The sequence below is a fragment of the Hypanus sabinus genome, chromosome 11 (assembly GCF_030144855.1).
Source record: "Hypanus sabinus isolate sHypSab1 chromosome 11, sHypSab1.hap1, whole genome shotgun sequence".
NCBI classification, from domain to species: domain Eukaryota; kingdom Metazoa; phylum Chordata; class Chondrichthyes; order Myliobatiformes; family Dasyatidae; genus Hypanus; species Hypanus sabinus.
In genome coordinates, this window is record NC_082716.1 from 67164487 (window position 1) to 67185772 (window position 21286).

At 41.1% G+C, this 21286-nt stretch overlaps 1 protein-coding gene across 4 annotated transcripts in view; it reads right to left on the bottom strand.

The window, feature by feature from the left end:
• LOC132402069 (single-stranded DNA-binding protein 3) overlaps positions 1-21286 on the bottom strand; it is a 165277-nt gene that overhangs the window by 14501 nt on the left and 129490 nt on the right. For 2 of the 4 annotated variants that reach the window (XM_059984610.1, XM_059984611.1), the window contains exons 6-11: positions 14692-14772; positions 12093-12152; positions 7672-7738; positions 7515-7588; positions 6337-6425; positions 5945-5993 (exon numbers count right to left, since the gene is read on the bottom strand). In XM_059984610.1, the coding sequence (XP_059840593.1) occupies positions 5945-5993; positions 6337-6425; positions 7515-7588; positions 7672-7738; positions 12093-12152; positions 14692-14772 (420 nt within the window). The remainder of the gene's footprint in view (positions 1-5944; positions 5994-6336; positions 6426-7514; positions 7589-7671; positions 7739-12092; positions 12153-14691; positions 14773-21286) is intronic. The other 2 variants (XM_059984613.1, XM_059984612.1) reach the window with 1 other exon arrangement.

Consider the following 21286-nt stretch of genomic DNA (forward strand, 5'->3'; position numbering starts at 1 on the left):
CCTCTGAATCATCATTTTCATTGTAACATTCAAGATGAATGTCAATACCTTTAAAATCTTCTTAGTTCATAACTTGAAGTAGTGAAATTGTTTCATTTTCACTCCCGGCCATTTCTGGCATCTCCAAGCCTGAATGCTTGAAACCGCAGTGAGCAAAACAGTTTGGAATTGTCTTATTGCTTATTTCTCGCCAACTGCTTTTTGAACACAAACACTAATTTAAAAACCGTTTACTCCAAGCAAGGTGTAATGTCAAATGGCCACACAAGTAAGTGCACACGATGATCCTGAGCAGATAAAAAAAGCCTGGACTCCACCGCCATCAATGCGAGTTCCAGCGACCTTGGACACCTTCAAGTGATGATTGTGCAACCTTCAACTCTTAACTCCAGCCTTGACTGACAGGTCAGGACTTTACGGCTGCCGCTGGAACCCATCTCCCCTTTCCCCATCACCACTCAGCAATCCAATGTCTTGGGTCCTCGGAGACTCCATCTTTTTCTCACCCAATCTTCCCTGAACACCCCAACCCTCCTCTCTCCACTTATCCCCTCTGAGCTCTCACCTATGCCGTGTCTTCACCATCCCCTCTGACTTCCCCTCTCTGAGGCAGAACATTCTGTCCTCAGCAAGGTCTTCACTTTTGTCCCCCTGCACCTACACCTCAGTGAGTTCCATGCCCGCCATGACACTGAACTCTTCTACCACTATCTCAGACTCTGTGCCTACTTCTTTGGCAAGGACTCTCAATCCCACACAGATGACCTCTTTGTCCATCTTCTACCCTCCTCCTCTCCCTGAACACTTCGCTCCAGCCTTCTGCTTGCTCTGTTTTTTCTCATTGCCAACTGCTGATGAGACATCAACAGTCTTGACTTCACCACTCCTCTCTCCAATTCCAACCTCACTCCTTCTGAGCACTCTGCTCTCCACACTAATCCTAACCTCACGATCAAACCCGCAGATAAGGTGGTTGCTGTAATTGTCTGGCAGACTGACCTCTACCTTGCTGAAGCCCAGCAACAACTCTCTCACACCTCCTCTTACCTACCCCTCAAAAAGGACCCCACAAAGAAACACCAGGCCATTGTCTCTCACACCACCACTGCCCTTAGTAACTCTGGGGAATCTCCCATCCACTGCCATCAACCTCATAGTTCCTGCACCCCACACCTCCTGTTTCTATCTCTTACCCGAAATCCACAAACCTGTCTATCCAGGTAGACCAATACTTTTTGCTTGTTCCTGCCCCAATGAACTCACCTGCAAACCCAACTCAGTTTTATCCCCCCTGATTCAATACCTTCCTACCTACATCCATGACACCTCACACGCTCTGGATCTTCTCAATGATTTCAGGTTCCCTTGCCCCATCATCTTATTTTTACCATGGATGTCCTGTTCCTATATATCTCCATCCCTCAACCAGGAAGGCCTCAAAGGTTTCCGTTTCTTTCTGGACACCAGACCCAATCAGTTCCCCTCCACCATCACTCTCTCCTCTGCCTAGCGGAACTTGTCCACACTCTCAACAATTTCTCCTTTGGCTCCTTCCACTTCCTTCAAACTGAAGGTGTAGCCACTGGTCCCAGCTATGCCTGTCCTTTGGTCGATTATGTGGATTATGTTCAAAGCCGACACTGGTGTCACTCCTCAACTTTTCCTATGCTACATCGACAACTGCATTGGTGCTGCTCCCTGCACCCATGCAAACCATGTCGACTTCATCAACTTTGCCTCCAACTTCCATCCTCAAATTTACATGGCCCATTTCCAATAACTCCCTCCCTTTTCTCAATCCCTCTGTCTCTATCTCTAGAGACAGCTTATCTACTGACGTCTATTATCAATCCACTGACTTTCACAGCTACCAAGTTTATACCTTTTCCCACCCTGTTACTTGTAAAAATACCATCTCCTTCTCTCAATTTCTCCATCTCTGCCGCATCTGCTCTCAGGATAATTTTCATCCGCTTTTCATCCCAGAGCGGAGATGTCCTTCTTCAAAGAAAGGGGCCTTCCTTTCTCCACTATCAACGCTGCCCTCAACCATCTCTTCCATTTCACACGTCTGCCCTCACCTGCCTCTGCGTCCAGCATATAATTCTCCAGAACTTCTGGCATCTCCAATGGGATCTTGCCACCAAGTACATCTTCTCCCCCCAATTCCCATTTTCTGCAGGGACTGCTCCTGACATGACACCCTTGTCCATTCGTTCCTTCCCACTGATCTCCCTCCTGACACTTACCCTTGCAAGCAGAACAAGTGCTACACCTGCCCCTAAACCTCCTCCCTCACTACCACTCAGGGCCCCAACAGTCCTTCCAGATGACAAGACAGTTCAGCTTTGAGTCTGTGGGGGTCATCTACTGTATCTGGTGATCTCGGTGTGGCCTCCTGTATAATGGGGCGACCCAACATAGATTTTTAGACCACTTCACCAAGCACCTACACTCCATCCACCAGATAAAGCGGAATCTCCCAGTGGCCACTCATCTTAATTCCATTTCCCATTCCCATTCCAATATGTCAGTCACTGCCCTCCTCTACTATTGCAATGAGGCCACCTTCAAGTTGCAGGAGCAACATCTTATATTCTGTATAAGTAGCCTCCAACCTGGTGGCATGAACATCGATTTCTCAAGCTTCCGGTAATCGCCCACCCCCTTCACTATTCCCCAGCCCCTTTTCCTTCTCACCTTGTCTCCTTACCAACCAATCACCTCCCTCTGGTGCTCCTCCCCCTTTTCTCCTTCCATGGCCTTCTGTCCTCTCCTGATTCCCCCTTCTCCAACCCTGTACCTCTCACCAATAAATACCTCAGCTCCTTGCTTTACTTCCTTCCCCACCACCTCACGGTTTCACTTATCACCTTGTGTTTCTTCCTCCACTCTCCCCATCTTCTTTATCTGACTCCTCATCTTTTTTATTCCAGTCCAGTTGAAGGATCTCGGCCCAAAGCGTAGACTGTTTGCTCTTTTCCAATAGACACTGCCTGACCTGCTGAGTTCCTCCAGCCTTTTGTGTGTGTTGCTTGATCTCCAGCATCTGCAGATTTTCTCTTATTTGTGATTGAATAACATGTATTTTACCCACTGACCATCAGGGAAATTGCCTGAGAGAACTTTAATCTGCCAGTATTACTGCAAGAATTATCACCATTAGAGGGACTAATGAATCAAAGGCTTTAATGTGATTTATCTCCCAAATAAATGAGAAGCACAAAAAGCTTAAGAAAATATACTAGTTCTTCTGCTAATTACACATTAAATTAACAAAATTTAATGTCCTTAAGTTAGAATATTCAGAAGTAGCTTAAGTTGATATTTTTTTTAAAAAGTAATGCTGATAATCTACCAAGAATATTATTGCTAATTTGCCAAAATAGATGATTAGAGAACAGTCTAACCCACATGTAAAACGTGAGCCAGCTATTAGTTAGAATGCATAATGGAGCAGGTGGTAGAAAACATCTGAAAGATAAGTCTTGCAGCTTCAGAACAAACAATGCTGGAGGTACCTTGTCCTGTCTTAATAACTCCCAAACTCTTCTATAACCAAGCCCATCTGTCTAAAAATATAATACGATGAAAATAACACGTAGAGGAGACTCATTCCCAAGCTCTTTCTTTTTTAAAAACAAAGCCACACAGAATACCATATTAGAAGAGGTAGTTTTGAGAAGCACAACCACATGGAAAAATATGATTATAGATCCAGATTAAAAAAGATTACTTTTGCAACATTTCATAAGTAACTCTCACCTTGCTCTCCTACCACTTAAAAATATTGGCCAACTTAACATATTTTCACTGGAACCACTCCAGAACTTTCAACATGGGTTTAAGATTATGTACGACTAACTCTGGGTGGCAGGATGGAGATATGTCTTGGCCAAAGGAGGTCTAAGGCACCCCTTCCCTCCTCTAGCCTGCAGGTCACCTTGGGCAAGGTGTAGCACCTGCTTAGCCCCCAATCAGGGTCACATGAAGCCATGGGAGCAGGTGGTGGATGGTTCTATGAGCTACTGGTGCATATCACAAGTCCTGGTTATGCGACCATTGACACCAGGCAGACAATCTCTGAAGAGTATTGGTAATGGCAGGGATCATCCATCTTGTAAACTGCCCAAGAGGCAGCAATAGCAAACCACTTCTGTAGAAAAATCTGCCAAGAATAATCATGGTCACGTGGACCACGATCGCCCACCTCATTTGATACAGCACATAATAATAAATAATAATGATGATGATGACTAACTTGGTAAATATATATTTTGAGCATGGAACAAAAGGTTGTCTACATAGATTTTATCAGAGCTTTTTAAAGTTTCCATGTGGTTGATTAGTCAGAGAAGTAATGGGGTTTAAGAGTAAGGGAAAAAGTAGATCCATTATTAGCTTAGCTCCAGGAAGCAGAAATGGCTGATGGGGAGCATAATTCCTCTGAAGCTCCACACAGCTCAGTACTCAGTCCCTTCTTCTTTGCTTTTTATTAATAATTTAGACCTAAAAGTGAGAACCATGATTGTTTAGTGATAATAAAAGCTGTGTGATTCAGCACTTTGACTACAGGAAAATTGGACAGAGAAACAGCAAATGGAATTTAATTCAGAGAGCGCATGATGATGTGCGTGCAGAGCTGCAACAAGAAATGGACAGATATTGGAGTGACGTGGAGGAACAGAAGGATTTATTATGTATCCACAGATAGCTCAATAATGCAATTATAATAGCATTCAAATTACTTTCTCTTATTAGCAAGAGTATAGAATACAAGGCAGGGAGGCAATGCAAGAACTGTATGAGCACAAGAAATAGGAATTGGCTATTCACCATGACTGATTTTCCCAAATTATTCCCATACCTTTGAATCCATTAACATCCAATCTACCAACCTGTTTTATTTTTTAGATATGGTTGATTTATTTTTCCCTCTCAACCACATTCTCTTACCTTCTCCCATAACCTTTGACATCCTTACTAATCAAGAACTTATCAACCCCTCTGCTTTAAATATACCTGATGACAGCCTCCACAGATTCCCCACCCTTTGTCTAAAGAAGTGTCTCAGCTCTGTGCTGCATTGTTCTGAGGCTGTGTTCTCTGGTCCTAGACTCCTCCACTACAGGAAACATCCTCTGCATGTCCACTCTATCCAGGCCTTCCAATATTTCATGTTTCATGAGATCGCCCCTCATCCTTCTAAACTCAAGTAAATACTGGCCCAGAGCCATCAAATACTCCTCATACATTAATTCTTTCATTCCCAGGATCACACTCATAAACAACCTTTGACCCTCTCCAATGCCAGCACATCCAACCCAAAATTGCTCACAATACTCCAAAATCAGTCTGATCAACAGCTTATAGTTACTCAGCATTGCTTTTATATGCCAGTCCTCTCAAAATGAATGCTAACATTGCCTTTGTCTTCCTTGCTATTGATTCAATGTGCAAGTTAACCTTTATGTAAACCCACACAAGGACTCCCAAGTCCCTTTGCACCTCTGAATTCACTCCCTGTTTAGAAAACAGTCCACAACTTTATTCCTTCTGCCAAAGTGTATGACATTACACTTCCCTACACTGGATTCCACCTGCCACTTCTTTGCCCATTCCCTCAGCCTGTTCAAGTCTGCTTCCTCAACTCGACCAGCCTCTTCAGCCATCTTTGTAACATCCCCAAACTTGGTCACAAAGTCATCAATTAGATCATTAACATATAACGTGAGAAGCAGCAGACCCCACACAAACCTCTGTGGAACACCACTAGTCACTTACAGCCAACCAGAAAAGACCCCCTTCATTTCCACTCTGCTGTCTACCAGCCAGTCAATCTTCTATCCATGTTTGTACCTTTTCTGTAATATCAATGGCTTGTTTAGCAGCCTCATATGTAGAAACTGATCAAAGGCCTTCTAAAAATCCAAGTATTACTCACTGAGTTAGCGTTGGAAGGATTAGGCCATGGCCGCCCAGCCCCTGGACCCCTGAAAAAGAAATCAGGGTAAATATTTATTTTCCTGTTGCATCAAGTTTTGATTCATTTTTGCAGCACTAAACCTTAACAAACGTTCACTAAACCTTCAATCATCTAATTCAGAACAATTAACATTATCCCTTATATAAATTCAAATAGTATAGTGTCAAATTCCCTTAATATAAAAAAAAATTAGAATAGTCAAAAGTGCAAAAATAATGTATATACTGTAGTTTACAATCATGCAAGCAAAGAAAATACCTTGTAAACTAATCAATAATAAATTGGAAGTTTAAAACCAACCATCTCCACTTTTTATCCGCATACAATTTATCTGTATACAAGAGACTTACATGTTCATTCCAGCCATGCCTGGACCTATTGAATTGGGTGGAGGTCTCATTGAACCGCCATAGTTCTGCAACGATAACCAAGGATCAGACTACCATAACGAGAAGGAAACCAGTGAAGGGCAGGGAAGGGAAGGAAAAAAAAACAAAGTTAATATGTTAATAGGCACATTCCCAATACCGAAAGCAAAATTCAACTGACATCATCAAGCTGATTCTTAGTCCCAATCAGAGTTTTTTTTTTAAATTTAAAGCCCAAATGGGTTCTGCAGTCCAATGGAGCCAATTGCTTTCACCACATGCCACACACCCACATTCAAATGGACATCAGCAGTAAAAATTCAGCCCCACCATGCACTTGAATTCACTATTACCCCAAAATATTTCCATCTTTTCCTCACTGGATAGAAGAAATGCCCTTAAGCATTTATCAAAAATAAATGGGTATCAGGAAAAGTTGTCCAATATTGAGTCAATGCTGAAGATGCCTATGCTGAAACTCCTACCTCCAAATTCTGCAGTTTAGCATGAAACTATAAACTACATACCAACACTGCTGCACTGCATGAATGATATGCTGAAAACACTGTGCCAATGCTTAAACATTTAGGATTGCGTTTGAGACCACAACCTTCTCATTTACCAGTTTAAACAACCAACAAACAAGGCCTGGGAGGAACTTTTCCTCCAGCAGATGCTTCTTCTCTTTCTAGATCAGAAGTACTGTGTACCCAAATTCAAAAACCTAAACTGGTTCCTTGTGGTACATTTGATAAACTTACTCAGTAGCCATTGGAGAATTCCAAATACTACTTCCACTTAATAAAAACAAGGGCTCATTTTCAATTGATCTGCACAACCTAAATTTATTTATTTAGAGATACAACACAGAATGGGCTCTTTGGACTCTTCAAGCTGCACAACCCAGCCACACTGACAACCGATTTAACCCTAACCTAATCATGGGACAATTTACAATGACCAATTAACCTACCCAGTACGTCTTTGGACTGTGGGAGGAAACCGGAATAATAAAATACAAATCTCATCATAAGGAAGCCAATCAGACATGCCAGAGCTTGCTAACAACTGGTGGACAATGAAAATTACAGATTCTGCTAAAACACGATTCCCATGTTCAAGAGTAGTAGTTGAAAGAATGCGGTTTCTGTTCTGCTTACCTGCTGTCCCATTGGGCCCATTCCTCGTGGAGGAGGGTTCATTCTCTGCATTGGCCCACCCATACCAGGGTGTCCTATAATAAGGGAGAGGAAACTTTATGCAGTGTACACCACAGAATTCTTTTGATTCCTATCTGGAGTTGGGAATACATCTCACCTTGCTGCCGTGTGGGATCCAATGTGTTTGGTAGCAACGGCTGTGCACCAGGAACACCACCTGGGGGCTAAAACAAATACAGGATTACTACACCGCATCCACTTTCACAGGATCTACCTCTGCTCCACACACAACTGATGGATATCCATGTGCCAGCTGGTTAACCAAGGAGAGACAGGAGAGTGTACATGGGGCTATAGTGAAGGGTGGCTGCAAAGCATGAATAATTGAACATTTCCCACAATCAGCAGCCTTCCAAAAATTGCACTGGAATTTGCACATTCGAAGCATCAAGAAGAAATTGTAATGACAAAGTTTTAGGAAGTAAAATATAGTATACTGAAGTGATAAAACACCTCTGTGCCTTTCATTTTTTCCCTCTTCTCCTTAGGCATGAACTTCTGCCCCTCCTGAACCCGTACAATGTAAAGGATCCAAGTGGTCATCTTGTGTACAAAACAAGTGTTAATATATATTGTCACAGATTGACTTAAAGGGGAACATGCCTAATGAAAATGAACCTTTTTTAATTGCTTTGATTAAAAAATTTAAAAAAGACAAGCAGACATATCTTTCAAAGACCATCTATTTAAGTCTTCTGCTAAGTAATACAACACCTTATATGTTTTATTACCATGAACTGTGGCAAGGCTTTCAACAAAGTCCTGCACAGCAGGCTAGTTCAAAAGGTTAGAACAGACAAGACCTCGGGTGAGCTAGTCAATTGGACACAAAACTGACTTGATGGTAACAGTTAGAAGCTCATTGTGGAGGGCTGTTTATCAGACTGGAGGCCTGTGATCAGCGACCCCCTGTGGTTTGCAATGCAGTTGGAAGAGAATGTGGGTGGCATGATTAGTGAATTTGCAGGTTGGTGCTATAGTGAACAATGAAGAAAGTTGTCTGAAGTTGTGGCAGGATTTGGACCAGATGGGAAAATGGGCGAAGGAATGGCAGAAGTAATTTAACTCAATTAATGCAAACTGATGTATTTTGGAAAGTTAAACCAGGCAGGACATAGACAATGAATGGCAAATGTTGGCAAACAGAGAGATAGGATCCAAGTACATGTTTGGTGGTTATTTTCATTGACCAAGGCACTGACTGTAAGAGTTAGGACACCATGTTCTATCTGTATACAACACTGGTTAGGTCGTATGGGGGAATTGTGTGTAGCCCTGGTTGCCACATGGTCAGGACATGATTAAGTTAGAGAGGATGCAAGGAAGATTGAAGAGAACACTGCTTGGATTGGAAAGCTCGAGATATTAGGACAGTGCAGATGGGTTGGTTATTTCTTTCCCTTGACTGAAAGAGGCAACATGACAGAGGTATACTAAATTATGGTAAGTGTAAATAACCAGTGTCTGTTTCCCACTGTAGAGATGTTTAAAACTAGAGGGCATAGGCTTAAGGTGAGAGAAGTTTAAAGGGGATCTGAGGAATATTTTCCCTACAGTCAGTAGTTGATATCTGGAATGAGCTGCCAGAGGTGGCAGAACAGTAACAATATTTAAGAGGCACCTTGACAGGTACCTGAATGAGCCGAGGGAGAAATGGAATTAGTACAAACAGGATTAGGATAATTGGGCAAGGTGGTTAGTATAGACACAGTAGGCTGAAGGGGCTGTTTCTATGCAACACAATGCTTAAAAATTCCCAATAACTGATTCCTATCAATCATAGTCTAACAAAAATGTTAGATCACAGGTTAGAAAATGTGATTAGACAATTACTGTGACAGCAAATAAAGTGTTGCAATAGAATCAAGAACTCAATAATTCTGGCTCAGCAAACTTTACCAATAACACTTAGAAAACTGCTACACCGCTCAAACTAGGAAGCCCAACATATAGGGGGTGGGGGAAGAAATACTATTATTAAGTGCTGAACATGATCCAGCCAATTAGCTCAACATTCCTATGCAGAAGACCCAGAACACGCTGAGGTTAGGGTCCGTCCAGTACAATGGATTCAGCAGAATACAAAGACTGCACCCCAAGTTCAGCAGCTTGGAGTGACTAAAGGCTCACTTCATCTTCACCAATGGCATAAGCAGAATTGCTGCTCAGCCATTCATCACCTGACTCGCTGTGGATGGTAGGGCAGATTGAATATTAAAGCCTTTTCCTTGCACTCCAGCAAAGATTTTTAAAAGTTGCATAGATTTTTCCAGCTTCTTTACGAGGAGAAAGGCTTACCTAAACTAAACTGGAACAATAACTTATCTGTCTTTATGGCTGTTCATTTCACTCTAACTGCAATAATTAATTTGAGCCATCTTGAAAAGAAACACAGAATTTCAATATTGTATTCCACCAGTCCGCAGTACTACAAGGTAGAGCAGTCCAGACAGTTCTCAGATAAAACACTGAGGACATTAATGCTGAAGATCTAATGAGCTAGGACTGCTGCTGTAATCCGAATGGACCAGAAAAAAAACCTTCTATTTCATGGTAGTCTTTCTATATCATTCAGGAGGAAAAATTCTGATGGCATCAGAAAAATTTTAGGAAGGAAGGGTGGGTTCTTAATAGCACAAGTTATTTAATCTTTCCCAGAAAGAATGCAGCGTCTCTGCACAGGAAGCTGCAGCTGACACTCAGAAGAAAGAACATACGAGTTCAGGGTCAAATGGAATTAGTTTATTATCATGCCACTGGGCGTGGGGAACAGGAATGCACTGCAAAGACCAGGCTCATGTTTTGGAAAAGCTGAACGGTCATATTTAGAAGACCTCTGCATGAAGAGAAAAGTGACATCTTTACGCTTTTAGAGTTGTCTTTAAAAGGGTAATCCAGCAATGGTTCAGCTGAACAACTAATCTAAAATTAATTTGTCAAGATTTGGGTTACACAAAATCAGACCTTTTAGTTACAGGGAAACATTCATTCCTGACTTTTCCTATGGTGCTAGGGGAAAAGGGGGAGATCAGGAGGAGGAAAAGGGAAATGAAATGGTAACAACCTAGCATGTTAATGTACTAATGGTGACTGCCGAGCTGGTGGAGTTACATGTCTTAAATTGTTCTCGATGTGCCACAGAAAATGAGCAAGCAGAGTGAAAGCAGTGGGTGAGATTTCCCACTCCTGATTATTGTTCACATCCAAAAATCACTGGACAATGTGGAAACCTGATGGGGTTTCAGTACTAGCTACATAAATATAAATGATAGTTAATGCAGCGGAGGTGGTGGTGAAGAAGGGTGCTTTGAGAACTGGAAACAGATAAATGAAGAATGAAGACACTCAGATAACTGGTAGAAACAAAACACAACGTATTTCATTCCCAGGACCATGATCATTTCGATGGTTTCCAAGACAAATTGTTGAAACAAATATATTCTAATAGTTATTTCATGTCCCAACAAAATAGGTACTCTTCACAAGGGCTGAAAAAGAGCCACCTCCAAAACCAGGTTTTCCCAAATGCCAGGGTGCTGCAGAAATTAGATGCCACATGTGTACATGTATTCTGTAAGCAAATTTTCTCAGTAAAACCATTAACACTTGAGCCAACCTCATGCAAGAGTGTAGGCAAAGACAAGCTCCACGTCATCATTGATCTGACATTCGAACCAACTGAGCTTATTTGTACAGGAAAACAAAACTCAACAACAGGACAACATCACTCACGAGATGGATCAGCAGTGGATGTGGTAAACCAATAGAACAGTAAAACTAAATATGTACATTTTAAATTTTGATATGCTAGAACCAGTGGTGACTCCAAAGATCCATATATACAAGTGCACTTAACTGTAGTGATCAGGGACCAGAAGAATGGAAATAGCCAAAGGAAAGTTGGCCTTGAAAGACCAGAATATAAGGGTGGGAGGGAAATCTTGCTACAGCAAATCAAAGTCTTGGGTAGCCCACATTAGAAAGACAGTACAGATTTATAGGAATGTTATCAGGGAACTAAAGATTATTTAGATTTAGAAGAGAGATTATTTAAATTTAGCTAGGCTTCCCTGGAAGATAGGGTAAGGGATGATCTGACTGAATGCCTTTACTTTGGCAGGATGGATACACAGAAACTTATCCCACTAGTGGGAAAACTAGAGGACAAGGAACAGAATTTAAAACATTGTGTGAAGTCATTCTTCATGCAAGAAACTGCAGCAGACTGTGAGAGAAACATAGAAAGGTCTCACACAAAAACAAAATGCTACATCAATTAATAATTTTGAATCTACAAAAGATGAAAGTTTAGCCAGTCAAGGCTATAAAGGAGAAACCAAGGAGAGGGTTGCAGTTGCGATCAGCCACCACCACACCGAATGCCAAAATAGGCTTTACGGGCTGAATACTGTAATCTGTTCGTGTACTACTGACGATATTAAAATCACCTCAGCCAAACTGGTACAGGATGGGACCACTTACTGTGGCCTTGTGATAGAAGCACAGTGGGTACAGTACCTGGCTTCCCATTCTGATGGGGGGCCTTGGACCTCCTGCGTATCGCGGTGACATAAAAGGCTGCAATCACATAGAATTGGTTAAGTCTACAATCTGCTAAAGTAACAGTCTTAATTTCGCTCAATTAAAACATTTTTATACAAGTGAAAAGAAAACTGCAGATTCATGCAACAATTTGAAAAATTACCATAGCCAAAGCAAGTGATTTGGTGACGTGTGAAACAGTAAATTAACCACCCCTATGAATTCCTGCACTCTCAGTGAGCTCAGTACAATTTACAATCCATGCAAGGTTCAGGTGGAATTGAAAACAGTGGTTTCTGAGTGATTTCACTTGTGGCAATAAATCACTTGCCATAGCCATTTCTTGATTACTGCATCTGGATAAAAATGAGGACTTGGAGGTGACAAAGGAAATTGTAATTCACTATTCAAACATCATACTATGCTTTTAAAAACAATTTCTTTCCAAATATCTCAATGAACAACACTATACAAAAGAAAGTTTAATAGAAACTGAATACTGCATATTACAACTCAACTTCCCTGACCCTTCAGAGAAAAGTCTTTATAGCTTTAAAGCTGAATCAATTTCCTTCACAACATAACAATCTGTCTGGAACAATTAAGCAATATATCCCATTTTACCGTGGAGCGTGAAATATTATAGGGTCATGCACCGATTCGGTGCTAAGTAAGGAATATGTTCACAGCCAATGTTTCTCCTCACAGCGGTGCTGCTCTTTTACAGCTAAACTTTAAAGGATAACAGACTCTAAAGGTTGCAAAGAAAAACAGATCAAATGCAACTAAATTTTTATTCAGTTACAAAGAATGTGTTTCACTTTGTGAACAAACTGAAGTGGACATAAGCAGTCTTACATTTTACCTAAGCAAAACTATTTCCTCCCAACAAACAAAGCCATGGCAAATTTATGCAAAAACTGGATGCTGGAAATTTGGAAGTTTTTGAAAATAATTACAGAAAGTTCCAAGCTCCCACTGAAACATTTGAGGCATCCATATACCAGGTAAAACTTATGCAAGACTAAGATTTACAGGAGTATTTGCTATTCTTTTTTTTTGAAAAAAACACCATTGTACTGGAAGGGAAGAAAAATCTAAAGAAAATCCTTCTGCCTGGTTTTTGTGGAGCAGCACCAGTCAAATGAAATGTGGATTGAGTGAGGAATGTAATAGATATTCAGCTGGAGGCTGAATATCAGCTGAATATTAAAATATAAAGCCAAGTTATTTTAGATTTTCAATATGATATTAAATAGGAACCTTAATTAAACCTTAATTAAACAAACTGTGGAGTAGTGTACAATAAAAAGTTGCTGGGAGTATCATTTGTTTGGAAATGTTTTCTCAACTGCCTTGTGTCTAAACACAGTAAAATGAACACATTTGTAGACAGTGAGCTCACTATATCCAAGAAATCAATGACTCAGCAACATTTTGAGGGGATTCCTCAACACCGCAAATAACATGGTAAACAATCATGCAACAAAATACTGCACATTTAATACAGAGACACACGGACATGTAAATACAAAAAAAAATCACCAATAACATAACTCATCAATAAACATCAACACATTCAGTTTTAAACCATGGACTCAAAGAAATGAAAATGCTCACAGACCCAGTATCAGGGCAGTGAACTATGCACATAGTCAAGTACATTTAGAAGTATTTACAATCATGGAAGGAAATATGTAATAGCTAATCTGGTTATCCCATGAGTGAACCTTCTTAATCCCAAAGGATCATGTAAATACTTTTGAAAAATCAAGCCACCACACCACCCTACAAAGTTTCCAAATAAAAAACTAATTAGTCCTGCCATCTGAAGTTGCACACGTTTCAAAAAATGCTAGTATGCCAAATGAATTTAAGACATGAAGTTTAAGACAAGGGTCTCACCCCACCTGATACATGCACTATATGGGTTGGAATCGAACCAGGTGAACAAAGGAGTCCAAGGTTCAGTTCCAGTTCGATGCCCTGATTTGAGAAAATTTGGCAAAGCTCAATATGTTATTAACCTCATGCTTCTGGACCCAGAAGGTGAACGCCGAGGGACAGTTGGTAGTTTAGGACAGGTGGGTGATCTAAAGAAATGGGGCAAGAAAACAATAACCAACTAGAGTTCCTACTTCTATTCATCGTCCATTGATTCTTGAGGGAAAATGTGCACGTGTCTGTGTGGATGGCAGGACAGGACTGGGCTGTGATGGCCTCCAAGTGCAAAGAGTCACCTTGCATTCACTGACAAGGGTCGCCTCTGAAGTCTAACCACATCCCTCAAGGGTAGGCATACCACAACCTAATTTTGGGAGAGGCCAGAAGGACGTGAAGAGAAGGGAACAAAAAATGATTTCATTATGCATTTGTGTACTGTGGGCCAGCAGAAGCCTAAACCAAACTCAGCAAATTTAGAAGAGCCCTGAACGGAAGCTTCACTGCTGGGGACAACCTGATCAGGAATTTTGTACATAAAAGAACAGCAAGCAAAGGCAAATCGTTAGTCAAATGTAGAAATTTCTTGCTCCCTTTGAAGTGAAGAACCCAAGCAACTGCATCAGCTCATTACCTGATTGTGGGGTCCCATCATGTTGTTAGGATTGTGAGGAGGCGGCTGTGTATGTGGCGAGGGTTGAGAACCTGGGGGTCCCTGCGAGAGGTTAGAGAGCAAAGGAGGGGAGTTACAGCGTCAGTGCATCAAGTTGCAGGAGGCTCGGAGAATTGTAGAGCCATTTAAAAAGATTTTTTTAATATTAAAAAAAGAGCATAACAGCTGTTGCAGACCCGCCATGTTTGTGCTTTCAACAAGTGTTAGTCTCTCGGCTGCTGCCAGCGACAATGTAGTTTGTTACCACGAGCAATTTTCTTAATTAACAGACATTAATTAGTCATTTAGCAATTCTGCAAAGCAGCTTTACCAAACATGAGTACCACTGTGATAAATAGTACTGATTAGAGGGTGCCCTAATTAACAGCAATGAGCAAGAGAGAAATGAAATTACGCAAATTAAAAGGGAGTGGAAGTTAATGAAGCCGGAATGCATTTGCACCTGTAGTTCTTTTGTGTTGGTGAGAACGGAACACACTACAGAATTTACATCTCATCATTTCATTAAAAGATTCATGGCAAAACACAGTAAATAAAGCTTTTGAACCAATTAGGTTGATACTGAGCCAACCACTTCCATTTCTAGATTTACAAGAAGCTTTTCTGTAAGTCCCTGTAATCATCACCAATTCTACGTGTTATTGAATTCTAGGATTCAGGTTTTGCATTAAACATTGCAAAGGGGACAAAAAAAATTCAAGACATGGAGGGGAAGGGGAGGGGAACTAGGAGGAGGGCCTTACATGCAGAAACTCCTCCCCCAACTTGTCCATTAACCAATCAGTTTCCTTCAGCTCTGCAACAACAACAAAAATTAACACTATGTCACTTTTAACAATTTCAAATTAGGTATAAAATTTCAGATTTAAATGTTGGTTAATAGTGGAACTCAGAAGCCAAGGGAAGAGTAATCACAGCTACAGGTTTCCATGACCCATGACAATCAAATTAAAACTGCACTCCCTTAAACTGCATCAGTCAGGAATATTGATAAGTAACTACCCAAAGGAGGCAATTTCCTCCTCCCTTCCTGAAGGTATAAACTTCTCCTGGGATACAATTCCATCAAGTTTCAATATGATGCCTCATAAACTAAAGAATCAAAACTCAGCTCTACCTTGTCCAATCTTCTCAGATGGTCTTGTGTCAAAGCCTAATTACACCCCCCCCCCCCCAAATGCCTCCCCACATTCCCATCCAGCTACAGACAAGTGAGCAGAGTTGGGACAGAACCTGCCACTTTTTTGATCTATTTGCCTCAGCAACACAAGAGACAGTGCATTTATTCACTTGGGCAGTTCTTTTTAAATGAAGGAGCCTCATCAATGGAAGAGAACTTGAAAAAATTACTAGAAAACTGAGAATGGCCTTACCATAGAGTGGGAGTTAACAAAATTAGGAAGACAAAATATTTTAAAACTCTTATTTTACTAGTTAGAATTACTCATTCCATTAAATCTGGACTGATGGAATGAGTATTCAACTAGGAATTCTGATTTTGTGGAATTTACATCACTTAACATTCTACAAAACTCTTATGTGTATATTTCTCCCTTAACCAAAAGGCATTCTCCCAGTTTAAAAACTCACTTAAGGGTTAACTGAACAGAAGGTCAAAAAAAGATGATTTTTTTTGTGGGAGTAACCATACTACTACTGCCTTGAGCAATAAAGAAAACGCTTTAGACATAAAAAGGAACGCCCAGGAAATCCAAAACTTCACGAAACCTCCCAACTAGCAGTAAAGTTTATTAAGATATGAATCAAATCCTTGCAGCAATTGCAACTTCTTGCACTAATGTTTCTGACAGATACTTTCTGGATAATGTGGCGGCAGATGCAGCATCAATGTAAACACTTCAGCCAACATCACATTCTCATGCCAGCTCTGTCTGTGGGGGTCGGAGGGCCTGGCTGTCTGCATAACAAAAGCATTTTAAAACCCTGGCTGTCCACTTCCTCCCAGCCTCCCTCGGGAGGGTGTATGGAAAAGACGGCACACTACACCTCAATATTCTGACAGCATTGAAGAAACAGGATGCACACCAGACAAGCAGATTTCAAGAAGGAATCCAATTTGATTTTTACATTATAGGAATGTTCTGAGAACATAAAATGAGCCCAATCTGTTGCTTTAAAATCATAATGATTTTATACATTCAATTAAACCACAGTTTGGAATATGAGATGGTGATTGGCGGCAGTGGAAGAGGGCTGGGAGGATGGAAGAGTGTACAGAAAGTTGGTGAGAAAAGAGAAAGTGGCTGGACAGTTAGATCTATATTTAGAGTTAATCAAGAATGGGGATATAGTGTGATTGCAATCTTTTAAGATCAGTTGATCTAATTTTGAACTATAACACAATACACACTGAATCCAACATACAGCACATTACATACAGCCCTGCAAGCAAATTACCAAGTACAATGCAGACATTGCCCTCTACAGAATACCCAACAGACAACACAATGTACACTTAGCATTTGAGATACTAATCCAATTTTAACATTTCTGCTCCTTTATGAAATAGAGGGCTAAAAAAAAAGTGTCTACTGTTAGGGAAAGATGCCTCAAAGCATACAGAGTATTATGCTGGTGTCGTCAAAAACAGCCTGATCATCTTTCAGACACATTTTTAAATTGTGTTACCTCTTAACCTTTTAAGTTAAACTGCTACTTTAAAAAATTGAAGGGATTTAAAGCATTCAGATAGAAATGAAGCAGTGCAAGATTACATTTGAAAGTTTTCCTTTTAATTTTGAACTACAATTGCTGCATAAACATCTGCAAAAATTCTGCTCAACCAGTTACAACATGAGGACCACTGTATCAATACCAACATCCAGAGTATCCTGATCTATCTGATACTATTTTAGTTTTACTGTGACTGCAAAGAAAAATATACATACATATATACAAATATAAATGTATACATACAAACACACACGTACACAATTAGTAAAAATTGTAAGCGTGTGTGGGACAGTGGAATAGTAAATCCTTTGAAGTTGATAACCAAACAGTCAGGTTAGCTACACTGACTGTTTCTTCAATGTGATGTGTATACAACTGTCTATCCAACATTTCCTGCAAAAGTTGTTCAAAATTTCCACCTGAACTCATGTTGGTGCAAAATCCAGTACAAAGTTGTTCACTTCTTCACAATGTTACGAAACATTAGGGGGCAGTGGTGACACACAAGACGTTCTGCTTTGTTGTTCCTCAAGCTGCAGGCTAACTGCTGATGCATAGCAAACACAACAGTGGACACTGATTTATGAGCAACTTTCCATTTCAACAGTGGTGGTTCAAACTCTACATGGCTAGTTTCTGTAGAAAAGAAAACCTGATGGCCGTAGCCCAGAAGTTTCCAATTTAAGATAGAACTCAAGCAGATCAGCCATGAATTACTGGAAAAAACTATACCTTGAACATTAGGCCATTCTTTAATTCATAAAGAACCATCTTTCAGAAAAGAAGCAAGAAAAATTGCACCTACCTTTCAAGTTTGTTAAATAAAAACAAGGAGCAAGATCATTTGAAATAGAGAGAGCAAAAACTTAGCTGGAATCAATGTTTACTTTGCCTGAACGGTTTCCGGCGGGAGAGCGCAGTTCAGGGAAGGAGGAAATCAGCTTGGATTTTCAGTTCTGAACACTAAGACACAGAGCTGAGCTGTTGGAATGTGTTTGTACCTATATGCCAAACGTATTAGCTGTGAACTAAATTGTCTGCAAAGACCCCTCTACTGCCTTTGCAGTGCATTAAGTGTATACAAAGCTATGCAGTGAATCAAAAATCACCTGAGCCAGAAGCTTTCTTTAGGGTTTTTTTAATGCGATCTTTCTTACTGGTGAAAGGATATTGCTGTTTCAAAGGTACATAAAGAGTGCATGCAGATGGATGTCTTTCTACCGTGTGCTTCAAGCTGAAATCCAAATTAACATGTGCAGGAAATGATACCAAAAACACTCACATGCAGGAAGTGATGTTCATGCTAAACAAACCGCACAGAAAACGAACTGCACCTCCAGAGCCCAAAACACTCCCCCATCGGATGTCAAATTAATTACTGAAACTAAAAGGCAAATGTTGACTCATTAAGTCTTTGGTAAAAGAAGGATAGTCTCAGAAGCTAGCCTTGAAAACAGTCTTACTACAGTCTTTAACTGTTCTCACTTCGAAAATGTTGTTCATGGTGGTATGTCTAATGGGCAGACATTAGACATGGTGCTTACTCAGAATGACAATTGTCTGAATTACTTCTGAGGTACACTTTGCCTTGCCCAGGATGAATTCAACTTCACTAGGTCCAGCAGTGTCTGTTGCCTTCAGATACCTCTGTGCTTCTGTCCCAAATTCCTGCTCTCCCTTGATAGCTGTCCTCTTAAAGCCATTGATTACCAGAGCTGGCAAGGGAGCAACAGTTACCAAATACATGAACTCTCTGATGGTACTCCAGAATCTCGATGTCCAGTTGGTGGCCCCAAAACCACAAGAATCTGAGGTAGCCTTGATGACCCTCTCTCATGAGGAAGCAATGGAACATTTGTTCCAAATCTACCATCACTGTGACAGACTCTGCTCTGAGGCACATGACAACCCCAAGCAGTCTGTTATTGAGGTCTAGATCCTGCAAGAACACATTGCTCAGTGATACATCCTTGAACTGTGCACTTGAATCAAATAATTCGTATTTGTGCAGGATTCTGGGGGTGAAAGTTGGGCAAATACCAGTCTTCCTTTTTGGGATCTGATGGAGGTGCTAAAATCAGCGTAATGGTGACAGGGGGACACCAGTCAACTGAGAACCTGCTCCCTGTTGTCTGTAGGAGCTGTCTTGGAGAGCAGCAAGGAAAGGAAGATACCCAACTGTTTGACTTGTCTTTGCTGAACTCTTCATAGTTCAAAGGAAGACTTCATCTTCAATGGAATACGCCAGCATATAATCATCTGAGTGAGAGAAAACCAGCTTGCCTAAATCTGGCTGAGCAGAAGTACGTCAGGGTGCTTGGTTTGCTCGCTTACAATCTTCTCTTTCATATAGATTCTACTCTCAGAGTCTGAAATGACTTGGGTGCCCGTTCTCCAGGATATTAGTCTTAAATGTACTGACAGTGGGCTAATGCACGCCTAATTGGTAGACTTCACCCACTGTGATCCAACCCAGGTCCAGTCACTGGGCATAAGGTGCGCTGAGCTGACCACTGTGCTGATCATGTGCACAGATGGTGTCTCTGCCAAGCATCAGGAGAACCTCAGCAGAAGAATCAGTGAGGGATCTAGCCAGCTACGTCCTTAAATGGAATAACCCTGTGCAGCTTCAGGAATTGGAATGTTTTCCCTGTTGTTGGGAGCATGGCCGCACTCAATGAGGGTCGGTAAGAGTAAGCAGACCTCTCCTCCTATTGACTCCACAATAAATCCATTGGCTCAGTTGGCTCCCCTCCACGCTCTGCTGCAGGTATGCTGGAACCAGTGGTAGCCTTAAGTGCTGCCCCTGAATGAAATGCTGATGAGTGCTGGTCACTGTTGCACTCAGTGCAGTGTATGATAGCTTTATGGTGTTTTGCTTAGTGCTCTGTTGAAGCACAACAACTGAAACATATTGAGTACTCCTTCCAGTCTGCAAGTGGTTTCTTGCTGAAATCTCTGCATTTCTTAAAGGGGGTTGGTTTCTGGTGGACAGGGCATTGTCTACTGAGGTTCACAACAGAGTTTTCAACTTAAGTTTTGTTGACTGTTGTAGGTATTCTTGTTTCCCATGCTTTACCTGAAGTTGAGAACATAAAACTACGGTCATTTTGCATTTCTGTGTGGCAGGAGACGGATTCCACAAAGAATGAAAGATGACAGATAATGGGCATGATGCTTTGTTTAGTTATCCACTTTTCTTGCACGTTGCTTGGTAGTCTCTGCACTGCAGTGTTTCTTCCTCTTGCCATGTCTAAGTAACTCAGTCCAGTAGGTAACCCTTGTCTTGTTCTGACAACAGATCTGCAAGCTCCAGTAGCTTCTGCTATTCTTTGTGAGAGCACTTTGGAAAATTAGAGAGATCCTTCGACTGCCTCTGGAGAGCCATAAAATTTGTCCACCTCTGCCACAGCATTTGTAAAGCCACAGTTGGATTATTAATGTTCACCACCCTAACCCTTCTTGCATGTTGCAGTGACATCAAGCCACTTACAGAGAAGGTCTAGCTCTTCACCATGGCATTGCAAAAGCTTTGAGTTCCAGGACAGATAACGGGTTGACTGGTTGCTGAACACTTTAGTCCTGCTGTGACTAGGTTACAGACACCAAGCGAAATTTAATGCACCTACGGCTCTTGATTGAAAGCATTGTGGAGACTGGTTTGCCAAATGTATGTCCTGGGATAGATGGTAGCTCAATCTGTCCATGTCTGTGCAGATGGAGTTGGTATGACTCGCATCTCTTGACAGAGGTTTTTTGCTGTGATGAAACTGCAGAAGGGGATATTGCAGATCTTTACTGCTGTAGACTTTGATAGTCAATACCGGGACTATGCAAAAGGCACGTTGGCTGCATGGTGTTG